General features: G+C 37.0%; 1 protein-coding gene across 1 annotated transcript in view; it reads left to right on the top strand.

The window, feature by feature from the left end:
- The window catches only part of Scn11a (sodium voltage-gated channel alpha subunit 11), an 84847-nt gene that overhangs the window by 65501 nt on the left and 5333 nt on the right, over window positions 1-14013 (top strand). The window contains exons 25-26 of the mRNA XM_077795667.1: window positions 4567-4708; window positions 10183-10283. Coding sequence (XP_077651793.1) covers window positions 4567-4708; window positions 10183-10283 — 243 coding nt within the window. The remainder of the gene's footprint in view (window positions 1-4566; window positions 4709-10182; window positions 10284-14013) is intronic.

Below are 14013 nucleotides of genomic sequence, written 5' to 3'. Positions count from 1 at the left end.
TCTACAAATGAATGGAAAAGAAGAAACCAAATGTCAAAGACGACCTGACCGTCTTAGACTGTGAGAAAACTTTAAGACTGGGCTACATCTGAGTAAGAGAGGGCCTCCCAAGACTCCAGGTTCCCTGCAGACTAGAGGGGATTCTGGTGATTGCCGATTGTTGGATTCCGGTAAAAAAAAAAAAAAAAAAAAATAGTTGCCCAAAGCCACAGAGTAAGCAAATGGTTGAATGGAGAATGAAATCATTGGGGGAGGTGTGTATTTTTTTTTCTTATCAGGTACATGTGTGTGCACTGTTCTGTTTGGGGGTCTGCAGGGTGGATGCCTGACACATGGTAAGTGTTTAAATGTGTAAGAGGGCAGTGGCAGTGGAGATGGTATGAGTACTGTAACAGACACGTTAAGGAATGCAAATTTGTCTTTATGGTCATTCTAGTTCTCATTATAAATTCACAGACTGTCATTATGAGTTCATAGATAGATAATGCATAGCAACATATCTGAATTTGCTTTATTCTGAGTATGTTAATAAAATCCAGTTTCTGGAAAGGAAAAGCAAGTAGTAGAAACTTAAGTGTTTATAATAATTATACAATTACATTACACATATATACAATTTATACTATAGCATTTATGTTATATAAATATATATCATATATACAATATAATATTATAGTTATACTATGTAACAAAGGACACATTTTAAAATATTGATGTATTCATTTCTTTTTTCCTTTCGAATACATGAACTTAACCTTAGTTTGTGTTGGGCATTCATCTGCCTTGAGATGGAAGTGTGGGGTATGAAGGAAAGCTTCTGCAGATGTATGGCAGAAGAGGTGTGTGGCTTACCAGGATGAATGCTGGAGGTGGGGTGGAAGTGTGTGGAAGGGTGCCTATTTGTGGTTCTGGTCTTAGTGTGCACTACCTGTTGTATACTGACCACTGCATTATGACCCTTGTCTGCAAAATCACAGGGCATCCTACTGGTATTAAATATTGCAGTTTCAACTGGTAAATACCTGGGCCATTTTCCCCTATCAATTCTTCATGGCCTCACACAGACTCTCAGTTTAAATAGTAATGACATGGAAAACAGTATTGAAGTTCCTCCAAAAAATAGAAATAAACCTTATATATGACTCCTTCTCATGGTCCCTGGCTTAAAAGACTACTCCTATCTTTTGCTACAAGGTCTACTATGGCAGGTCCATGACTATCAACTCCATATCTAAGGCACATGGGAAGTGAGAGATTCAAGAATCCTCTCTCTACCTGATTATGCTTCCCCAGGCTCTTAGGTAGCCTGCTTACCCAGTATATCCCAGGTCTTCCAAGAAGTAGTTTCCTCTCAGAAAAATACAGATTAAAGCAAGAACATCTTCTTTGCCTTCCACATTCCACTCAATTTATTGGACCCCATCTTCCCTCTCCAGACCAAAGAGAAAGAATCAGGACATACATCTTGAAGCTCTGATTATGTTTCTTTTCCACCCCCCTCAATTTCCTCCTCTTGTCTAAACCACCCTCACGTAAAACTTGTCTACTCTAAGACCTTGATATGGCCAAAGAGGGACATGAAGGAATGTAGATATTCTTATTTCTCAAGGCAATAACAACTTGCAAGCCTACTAGCCCATTGCGTTATCTTATTTTAAATGTCAGATGCCGAACCTTAATTCTTTCTTCCCATTATATTATTTCTGTCCTAATGCCTGTTCTTTGTTGAAATAAATGGAAGCCTCAAGCCAACTGGGACGAAAGCCAGGTCTTTAAGGCATAAGAGAAAAGTATTTTTAATAACTGTCTCCATTACCCGAGGCTATATGAGAGGTGTCGAATAACAAATATAAATATACTTCAGTGGCAATGGAGCTCTCGACAGTGCTAGCTATATCTGTGAATATGATCAGGAAGAAGAAAGAGAAATCTCATCATCTACCTAACATGCATAGATGAATCCAATGGCAATATGTGCAAACTATTCACCCAACAAGGGATTAATAGCCAAAATATGAAAGGAACTAATCCAACTTTAAATGGCCAAATGACTTGAATAGACATTTTTCAAAAGAGGATATACAAATAGCCAACAAGTATAAGAAAAACATGCTCAACATTACCAATCATCAGAGGAGTACAGATCAAAATCACAACGAGGTATCATCTCAATCCAGTTAGAATAGCTATTGTCAAGACCAAAAATTTCTTAACAAATGCTGCTAAGGATGCAGAGAAAGGAGAGCCTTCATACAACAATGGTGGGAATGTAAAATAGTAATGACATGGACAACATTATTAAGGTTCCTCAAAAAAAAATAGAAATAAAACTTATATATGACTTAGTGACCTCACTAGTGGGTATATATTCAAAGGGATTGAAATGAGTATGTTAAAGAGGCAGGTTACTCCTGTTTATTGTAGCACTATTCATAATAACCAAGATATGGAACCAACCTAGGTGTCCACCAATAGATGAATGGATTGAGAAAGCATGGTATATATACACCATGGAATATTATCCACCACATGAGTGAATAAAATCATGTCACTTGCAATATCGATGAAACTGACAGTATTATCTTAAATGAACATATGCAATACCTGGCACCAAAAGCCAGGTATTGCATATTCTCACTTATATCTGGAAGCTAACATATTGATCTGACAGAAGTAGAGAGTAAATAATGGTTACTAGAGTCTGAGAAGGGCATACTGCTGGAGGAGAGAGGGTGATAAATGGCTACAGGAATACAGTTATATAGGAAGAATAACTCATGTTCTATAGCCTGACATGTTCTATTGCATGACTGAGGTTGACAGCAAATAATTGAATATTTTAAAATAGCCAGAAGAGAGGATTTTGAATGTTCTCAACACAAAGAAATGATAAATGTCTGAGGTTATAGATATGTCAATTTCCCTGATCAGATCATTGCATATTATATATGTGTATTGAAATTATTATGTCAATTTAAAATATGTATTTCTATAATATTAAATATTTATTTAATTATATACACACACACATATAATTTTTTAAAGTAATGTAAGGAACTTGGATGAAAAGAATCTCAGATGCTTTTGGCTATTTCTTTAACTGGGAGAACTGCAGCCAATTTTTGACCCTTCTAGAGCTTGATTGTTCATTCATTCATTTATGTATTCATTCCATGTATATGAGAACCTACATATCAGGAGGTGTGCTAGGCACTAGGAATTCAGGAGTGAAGGAATGGAACCACACACAGAACCATGAGAAAGGCAGTGGTCTCTGTATGACAGATGCAGTAGCTCAATAAAGTTGGGCAGTTTAGTCATTTCTGCCTACAGAGTATGTGCCCCTTCTCTGGTGGCCTTTCCTCCAGTTTGGTTCCCTCTAAATACAAATATATATATATATATATATATATATATATATATATATATATACACTCAGGGAGAATTTCTTTTTAAAAAATCACTTTAAAAGTATGTTTTTTATTTCAATAAATCTAAGTAGGTCAAATTCCCACATAAAAGAGTTCTTGGTTGGTTCATAAAGTAAATGTAAACATATAAAAAACATAATTCAGAGAAGTTAAATGTAAACAAATTGGTAAATATACACAAGGCAAATGTAAACCAAAAGAAAATTTGTGATCTTCATATAAAATGATATTTAGATACCGTATCTTAGAATTGTATCAGCATACAAAGCACAATGAGAATATATAGACCACACGACAGAAGTTCATTTCAAGCCAAAATGTAGGAGATAACAATAAAAAGAAATTCAACTACTGGTGGAAAACTTGAAATATATTGTCAATGTTAAAAAACGAGGAAGAAGAGCTGGGGTTGTGAATCAGTAGTGGAGTGCTTGCCTAGCATGTGTGAGGCACAGGGCTCAATCCTCAGCACCACATAGAAGTAAATAAAAGTCCATTAACAACTAAAAAAAATATTTTTCAAAAAAGAGGAATATCTTTGAATTTCTTTCTTTTTTTTTTTTTCCTATGGTGCTGGGGATTGAACCCAGGGCCTTATGCATGCAAGGAAAGCACTCTACCAACTGAGCTAAATCCCCAGCCCCAAATCTTTTGGCTTTTGAATTCATTCAAGTCTCTGCTGAAGACTGAAGCTTTAATTCATTTCTTCATATCCAGGTTCTATTCTCTTCTGTCTTACACTGGTGCCCTGAGAAGCTGAACTCTTTTTTTTTTTAATTATTTTGTATTAGTTCATTTTGACATAATTATATAAACATGGAATATAATTTGCCATGCTCAGGAGGTTTTCAAAAAGCAAATTGAATCATTCCACACCTCTCTCACAATCCTCTAATGATTCTCCATTGCTCAGAAGAAAAGCCTGAGCCTCCCCCACCCCGTATTCCTACCATGTGCACCATTCAAGCTAAGCAAGGGCTTTCCAGAGGGACCAGGGCCATCAGGAGGAGGTTAAGGGTGTGATGTTGCTGGTAAAAAGAAAAAAAAATGCTTTGGTCTTGTAAGTAAAACAGCTAGGATGGTTTAATTTTTCTTAAATAATTGTTTTTTCTCTCATTAAAAATATCCCTAACAGGAAGAAAAACAGCCAGCATTTGAGGCAAAACCACTCATGTACCTTTACTTTGTTGTTTTTATCATCTTTGGGTCATTCTTCACTCTGAATCTCTTTATTGGTGTTATTATTGACAACTTCAACCAACAGCAGAAAAAGATAAGTATCTAGGTTATCCTGGCTTGGTAAATTCCATCTCAGTTCTGCCAACAGCTTTTCTTTTTCTTTCTTTTTAATTTTTAAAAATTTATTCTAATTAGTTATACATGACAGCAGAATGCATCTCGTTGTGCACAAATGGAGCACAACTTTTCATTTCTCTGGTTGTACACGATGTAGAGTCGCACCGTTTATGCAATCATACATGCACTTAGGGTAATGATGTCCGACCTAGATGCCCTTCGATAGATGAATGGATAAAGAAACTGTGGTGTATATACACAATGGAATATTACTCAGCATTGAAAAACAATAAAATTATGGCATCTGCCAAGGGCTTTAACGGGACATGATTCTGATGTAGACTATTGTGCCGAGAAGCCTCTATTATCTGCTTAAGAAAAAAAGCTTGTGCCTGAGAAGATCCTCCAGAATAAGACCAAAAGGGAATGGAAACATCTGGGTGTTATTAAGTCGTTATTTTTATGTTTATCGTATCCTTCAATGGACATTGTTGTTGTTGAGATTAAATCTGATAATAATTGAATTTGAATAGAATAGCAATCACCAGGATTAGTATTTATGACCTAGAGTCATATTTTAATAACATTCCAAGTTTTTTTTAAAAATCCATGATTAAAAAGTATGAACTTTCCTGTTTCAACAAACTTTTGTCCTGGTTCCCAGCATCAGTTTCAGCAGATCTATTGAACTTACTTGGAAAGATCACTGAGGAAGAGGAAGAGCTAGAGAGGTCTTTCCCCATGCATTATAATAAACAGATGTTTATTTTTCTGATTCCAAAATCCACAGGAGCTTCATACTAAAAGTAGTAAATTAAGGAACATAAAAATAAAATATATATCACCTGAGAGCAATCACCTAATGGTAACCACTTGAGATAGTGACTCTTAACATTTTAGTATAATTCTCCCCAGTAATTTTCTAACTAAACATATAATTTCTTTTACTTAGTTGGAATTCCTTATATTTTTAATTTTATAGTTTATGAGCTCATTAGTTATCATTCCTATGACATAAAATATTTTTTGCTATAATTTTCAAGGCTGAATTATATTCCATACTATGGATAACAACAATCCTGATCAATGCTCTGTTTTGGGACATTTAGGTCATTATAAACTTCTTGTTCTTTTAAAAGCAATAATAAATATTCCTCTGGATTTTTTTATTATTTTCTCAAGATAAGTTCCAAGAATTAGAATATTTAAGGATTTAAAAGTATCATCAAATTACCTCCCAGAAATGCTGTAGTAGCTAGCCTTCTCTTGCAGGATATGAGAATGAGTGGTTACTCACCATTCTGATGGGTATAATTTATAATCTTCTCTAGATTTATGAGGAAAGGGTTATCTCATTGTTTTATATTTGTGTGTTTGATCATTAGTGAGGTTACACATTTGTAACACATTCAAAGAATCCTCTGGTTTATCTTCTATGTTGAAGATGACATATTTTTCTTATACATTTTTAAATAGTAAGTCCACTTTGTGGCTTGCTTCTCAAATTTTTTGTAATGACATTTGACTTACAGATACGTTAATGGAGTCCAACTGCTAAGTTTGTCCTTCTGGGTTCCTTTTCTCACATTTATGAATGAAAGGCATTTCTCGATTCTGAAATCAAGTAGCTAAATATTCACCTGTGGTATTACTACTTTTATTTTTTTAAGCCTTTTAAAAATTTTTTTTACTGTTGAAATCTTGTCATTCATCCAAAATGTACCTTGGTACCAACTAGCCTTCTTACCGTCTGCTGGGAAAGTTATTTGCTATTGTTACACCAACTGTATTGCTTCTGCTACTCTGGAGTGTAGAAGCAATGAATTCACCTCTGTTATAGGCATCTTGATTGCAATCAATATCTGCAATTTGGACGCCAGTCCTTGTGATTTTAGATTTAAGCTCACATTAGAAGTGATTATTTTGATCAATTCATAACATCCTTTTGTTTTATCTTGTAGAAAGTCTCAAATATGCACAAGAGTATACTAGCACACCATTTATTGACTTAAGAACATCTACACCCTTACTCAATTCTGCTCCTGGATTTTTTTTTTAAGAGAGAGAGCGGGGAGGGGCGGGGGAGAGAGAGAGAGAATTTTTAAAAATAACACAACATCTTTATTTTATTTTTAAGTGGTGCTGAGGATCGAACCCAGCGCCCCTCGCATGCCAGGAGAGCAAGTTACTGCTTGAGCCACATCCCCAGCCCCTGGATTTGTTTTATGGAGTAAAATGACAAGACATCACATCATTTCATTCATAAATATTTCAGAACACATTTCGTTTTTATGTATATTTTTATTACAATTATCTACACATATTAATTGTACAGATTAATGGATTCTCTGTGATTTTCTATACATGCATGATGTACATTAACATAATTCCATTATCACACCTAAAAAATTTATTCTTTGAATTCATCAAATACTCCATCTATGTTCAAATGCGTCTTTAAGATTCTTTTTTTTTTTTTTTTTAGAATTTTAGTATTTATTTTTTAGTTTTTGGCGGACACAACATCTGTTTTTTGTTTTTGTATGTGGTGCTGAGGATCGAACCCGGGCCGCATGCATGCCAGGCGAGCATGCTACCACTTGAGCCATGTCCCCAGCCCCGTCTTTAAGATTCTTTAATGATTTGTTTGTTTATTTTATTTATTCATTTCTATTAAAGTTGTGTTTTCAAATCAGGGTTCAAATGAGGTCCTCCCATCTGACAGTATTTTTTTTTTTTGATGTGACAAGATGTTCCAGGCTTAGGTTGTACCCTTTCTGTCCTTACCTAAAATCAGCCATTTCCCTAAGGAGTGCTAGTTTTTCTTTTTTCCCATGCCCTCCCCCATTATGGATCAGCATCCACTTATTGGAGAGAAATGGTTGTTGTTTGTTTGTTTTGCTTTTTGTTTTTTATGGAAAATGATGTCTCAAGACTGCAATCCAGAAAGTTCATTGTCGTCATTTCTAGGTCTTTCTAGTGGATAGAGCCTCAAATTCAGGAATAGAAGGAAATATATGTGTAGAAATATGCATATAGACAATTCATATAACCTCTTATCACATCTTATCTCTCCTTTTCCACACTGAAAAATCTGGTTCTCAGAGCATAGGAAATGATGATAAATTTAAAATTACCACCATGACTCACTTTCTTTATCCCATAACACACCTGTGATTACTAAAAGATTTATTTCTGCCCATCATCCCCCAAGCAACCTGATTACCTTCTAGGTCAACTTCTAGGGATATGTATCTTTGATCTACACTCAGGGAGTAAATTCTAACCCCACACTCTGATCAAGAGAGGTCTGGAGTCTCAGAGTATGAGAAAAGGTGGTGTTTTGCTCCTGGTCCAGACTGAGTTTTGTGGTGTCTTTAATTGCTAAGAGACAGAGGCTGTTTTATTCTTCACGCTGTCATCGGAAGCCATTGGAAAGGAACAGAGTCTTGCCAGGTCCTGTGGGCTTCCCTCTGTTCACATTAGCCCATGTTTTTTTGGGGGGGGGGCAGGGAATGGGCAATACTGGAGATTAAACTCAGGGACACTCGACCACTGAGCCACATCCCCAGCCCTATTTTGTAGTTTATTTAGAGACAAGATCTCACTGAGTTGCTTAGCACCTGGCTTTTTGCTGAGTCTGGCTTTGAACCCACGATCCTCCTGTCTCAGCCTCCCAAACTGCTGGGATCACTGATGTGTGCCACTGCACCCAGGTACCCATGGTCTTTTATTTTTTAATTAATTAATTAATTATAATTAGGTATATATGACAGCAGAATGCATTTTGATTCATTGCACACAATTGCAGCACAACGTTTCATTTCTCTGGTTGTACATGACATAGTGTTGCACCATATGTGCAGTCATACATGTAAGTAGGATAACAATGTCCATCTCATTCCGCCATCTTTCCTGCCCACATTCCTCCTCCTTTTCCTTCCCTCCCCATTGCTCAAAGTTACTCCATTTTTCCCATGCCCTCCCCCATTATGGATCAGCATCCACTTATCAGAGAAAAAATTTGGCTTTTGGTTTTTGGGGATTGGTTTACTTTACTCAGCATGATATTCTCCAACTCCAACAATTTACCTGTAAATGCCATGATTTTATTCTCTTTTAAGCTGAGTAATATTCCATTGTGTATATAGACCACCGTTTCTTTATCCATCCATCTACTGAAAGGCATCTAGGTTGGTTCCACAATTTAGCTATTATGAGTTGAGCTGCTGTAAACATTGATGTGGCTGTGTCCTTGTATGCTGATTTTAAGTCCTTTGGGTATAGACCGAGGAGTGGAATAGCTGGGTCAAATGGTGGTTCCATTCCAAGTTTTCTAAGGAATCTCCATACTGCTTTCTAGATTGGCTGCACCAATTTGCAGTCCCACCAGCAACGTATGAGTGTGCCTTTCCACCCACATCCTTGCCAACAGTTATTGTTGTTTGTATTCTTGAAAACTGCCATTCTGACTGGAGTGAGATGAAATCTTAGAGTAGTTTGGATTTGCATTTCTCTAATTACTAGAGATGTTGAACATTTTCCCATGGTCTTTTTTGAATGTCCACCTTACATTCAAGAAAACCCAAGATTCTAGTTTATAGAGATTAGCAAATGCTCTTAGGCCAACTCTGGCTTTAGAGCTACTCGACCACTCTAATTTCTTTCTTTCTCAATTTTTCAAAACCTGGAGATTTTTTCTGTGCAAGTTCAGGTATACATTTTAAAAGATTTCTGTTATATTTGATTCAGCATTTCTAGATATTTTGCTTCCAAAATTTCCAGAAATTAAAATCCTAGTCCATTTTTCTGTCTTTTTGTTGTTGTTGTTGTTCAGGGGTGAAAATAGCTTTAAAGGTCTGTAATTTTTTTCTGAGAGTGGCTCTAAACAAAATTTATACAATTTTATTAGTAGTATTACATGTGCTTATTGTTTGGGAGAATCTTAGTTGCCACTTTGCAGAGTTTTTTTGAAATTTTTTTAAAACAATTTTATTAGTTTACTTTTTTGTGTGGTGCTGAGGATTGAACCCAGTGCCTCACATGTGCTAGGCAAGCACTGTACCACTGAGCCACAATCCCAGCCCGACTTTGCAGGGTTTTTAATCTAAATTTTTGTTAATTCCTATAATTGTTGCCATGTGGTAGCATTTATACAATCTGAAATACATGCAGTTTTTATAGAGATTCTGGGAGAGGTTTGCAATTTGTAATCTCTGTTATAAAAAGTGAAATACAATTATAAAATTTACTTTATTTCTCCCTTAAACTGTTTCTTTCCACCTTTCCCCTCGAGTTCATCTTTTTTTGCTGCCCTTGAAATTTTAGTAATTATTGATATAAATGCAATGAAACTTTAAAATCGTGTCTAAAAATTCAGAATTTGATTCCCCCCCCCCCCAAAAAAAACCTGTTAGGGGTAAATAAATAACTCTCATCTTCTCCTTATACTTAGGTGGCCAAGACATTTTTATGACAGAAGAACAAAAGAAATATTACAGTGCAATGAAAAAACTAGGAACCAAGAAACCTCAAAAACCCATTCCAAGGCCTCTGGTGAGAGAAATCTAATGATTCTAAATATATAACCTATATAAATATATAATTCTAAATATATAAGAGATTTCGAGGAACTCAGTTTTCTGCAAAACCATCCTGTAAACTTGTACAATGTACATACTTATCTAAGAACTCAAGAAAACCCCATATACATGCAAATCCTAAGGAAATTAGGTATTCATATTCATTAGAAAGAGCCTGGGCAAGAAGTTTAATGTTCGTTTTTAGTGATCGCACCACAGGTGCATGGCATTGATGCAAACTTAGCAGCTCGTTTGAACTTAACCAGTTTAAAATGTACTTAAAACGTTTTTGACCAGTGTATGTGAGGTTGCTTGTGTGAGACTGAGGTCACACCTACTCACTTCCACTTTATAATGAACACTGTGTATCACGGATTCAGCGACTTTTTCCGTAAAGGGCTAGATAGCAACCACTTTAGGCTTTGAGGGCCCTGTGGTCTCCAGCCCGACTACCGCATTCTACTCTTGTGGCAATAAATACAGCAATCATAGACAGTAAAGGACAAATGAATGTGGCTATTATTCATTCTGAGCTCATGGACAAAAAATAAAACAACAACAACAACAACAACAACCCAGCCTGGTTGGCTTTCACCACTGGGCCTGCTTACCCTGCTCTCTCTGAATCCTGATTGGTCAGGAACTATGGGTCAATACAGCAGCAGCCCCTTTGTGCTTGCTCTGTGCACTGGATTAGAAAGTACAGGTTAAGCATCCCTAAATCCAGACCCTGAAATTGGAACATGCTCCAAAATACAGTGCTTTTTGATTAGCGATGACACCAACACATAAAAAATCCCACTTCTGACCTCGCGTGATGGGTCACTGTCAAAATGTGGATGTACCAAAAATATTGTAAAAAATTACCTTCAGCCTATGTGTAGAAGGCAAATATGAAGCACAGATTAATTTGTGGGGGTACTGAGGATTAAACCCAGGTGGGCTTTACCACTCAGCTACATCTGGGGACATGGCTCAAGTCCTTCTTATTTTTTTAAAATTTTGAGACAGGGTCTCACTAAGTTGCTGAGGGCCTTGCTAAATTGCTGAGGTTGGCCTGAAACTTGCAATCCTTTTGCCTCAGCCTCCCCAGTCACTGGAATTACAGGTATGACCCAGGATAAGTGAATTTTGTGTTTAGACTTGGGTCTCATCCCGGAGATATTTCATTATGTACATGCAAATACTTACAAATTCAAAGACATCCAAAATCCAAAACATTTCTTGTCCCAACCATTTTGGATAAGAGATAACCTGCAAAATAGGGGGCACATTTGGTATCTCTGAGCAGTGAGCTGGAAAGCTTCTATGGCAGGGAGGCTCAGTGGGGACTGAGAAGTTGAGAGAAAAGGATTGGAAGGCAGGCTTGCTATATGAAGCATGTGGAGAATTTGGAGATTTTTCATTTGAACATAAAACCTGAAATGGCCAAAGGTATGTTCTATTTACTGCTCTTCCCAGAACTCGAAACGGCTGGTGTAAAGTGTGTTCTCATTAATTTATTTTTGAATGAAAGACTGTGTTTTAGGACATAAACAGAGTTCCACTAGGATTAAATATTTGTGTTACACTAAAAGTGTCTGTGAATTTCAGGGCCAAGTGTTTACAATTTATCCTTTGAAATAGTGAGGGAATTTTTGGCCACAGGTGAATGATATAATTGTATTTGGAGAGGTTTAATCTGTTAACAGTATGTGAAACGTCAGTATAGCTCAATCACATCTGGCTTTAATAATCTTCATTATTAGACTTGGTTAGATGGTTTGAAAAACTCTTACGCTAAATACAAACAAATGAAACTATATCCAAAATAAACTTTAAAAATTAGAAGCTTTAAAAAAAAATACCAATCTCAGGGCTGGGGCTGTAGCTCAGTGGCAGAGCACTTGCCTAGCATGTGTGAGGCACTGGCTTCCATCCTCAGCAGCACATAAAAATAAAATAAATCAATAAAATAAAGGTATTTAAAAAAATACCAATCTCACTCTTTAGGACTCCTTTCACTTTGAAGTTCTTATTTAGACTTGAGCCAACAAAACAAGACCCAGAGACTGTGTTTTCTTGTGCTTATTATACAACCACTGGCTTAATACCAGTTGGTCCAGGGATTCGAATTCACTAATTCAAAGTCTCACAAGACACTGCATGTTCCCCCATATTTACCAGTGTGTTTCAAGCAGTGCAGCACACAGCCAAACAGAACTTCAGGCACAGATAAAGCTCCTTGACCCCTCCACTGCACAGGGCATGCGAGACAGGAGACATCAACCTAAAGTGGTTTGTGGAGGACTTTCCTGCAGGAAAGCTGTCACCTCCTTTCCTTCACCATCTTCTATAGCATGTTTATCCAGGGGTTATCTGGAAGCAGGTGCCAAGTCCCAGGCCTCCCTGTGTAGGCACAACCCACAGTCAAGCCTTCAACGAATGGTTCTGATACAGTCTCTCCAGCTAACACTGCATATGTATCTTAATATAAGTTAATGGACCTTAACTTGTCTATTTCGGAGATCAGTGTGGCATGACATAAACCCAATATCATGTTCCCAGATGTCCCTGAGCCTGAGATAAGACTTCAAGTCAACTCTTAACCTGTCACCCCCAACTTCACCTCCATAGAGATTTTTTTTTAAATCTCTAAAATCTAAACCTTATATTTTGACTTTGAGAAAAAAATCTGTAGCAATGACCCACGGAAGAAAATACAATTGGTTTAGCCTGAGCATTGACGTATTTCATTTCTAGCAATAGAGGAAAGGATTTGGAGTCACTTCTGGTTTCTCCTGAAGCATCCCATCCCCACAATGTGACTTCATTACTTGGTTTAAAAATCAGCGCTGGTTGGCCGTGGTACACACCCGTAATCCCAGAGATTTAGGGGCTTGAGGCAGGAGGATCGCAAATTTGAGGCCCAGCCTCAGCAACTTAGCAAGACCCTGTCTCAAAATAAAACATTAAAAGGGCTGGGGATGTGACTCAGTGGTAAAATGCCCCTGGGTTCAATACCTGGTACCCCCCCCAATAAAATATAATAATAATAATAATAATAATAATTTTAAGAGTCTGTATATTCTGAAGTCTGTATATTGATCATCTAAAACTTTAGTAGTTTATACTCATAATCTCTATTTGTCTAAATGTTAGATTTAACTCGAAAGCCAGTACTTAGCCCCCGCCCCCCACATTTCTTCTTGCCCCTTGTTCTGCTTCCCTGAAGAGCACCCTTGAACATATCTCTTCTCCATCTCCTTACTGACATTCCACATGCATCCTTACCTGGGAAATGGTTGGATTCCCAGTGTCTCCTCAGGACTCCTTGATAAAATCCTAGGACTTCCAACACATGGCTTGAAAATTACCTACTTATACATAACATCCCTTCCATATGATCTGTACCCTTCTTCTTGTTGCCTTGAATGACATCAATCACTTTCATGGTTTTGATTCACATCAGTGTTGATGGCTATGGAACTCTCCATATCTGCCTTCCAAATTTTGCATTTGAGCTCAAAACACACACCTCTGCCTGCTCCTGGCCCTTAGATGCCCCACTGACACCTCTAACTTAACCTGCTCAGGACAGATCTCATCTCTTTCCCTCAAAAACTCCTCATTCTCTGGATGTTGAAATGAACCAACTAACCAGAAACAATAGCCTCTGCCTTGTCTGTCCCATAGTCCCCTTCATCCCAACACTCCAACTGTTC

The sequence above is a fragment of the Urocitellus parryii genome, chromosome 3 (assembly GCF_045843805.1).
Source record: "Urocitellus parryii isolate mUroPar1 chromosome 3, mUroPar1.hap1, whole genome shotgun sequence".
NCBI classification, from domain to species: domain Eukaryota; kingdom Metazoa; phylum Chordata; class Mammalia; order Rodentia; family Sciuridae; genus Urocitellus; species Urocitellus parryii.
This window is presented reverse-complemented; position numbering and strand designations above follow the sequence as displayed.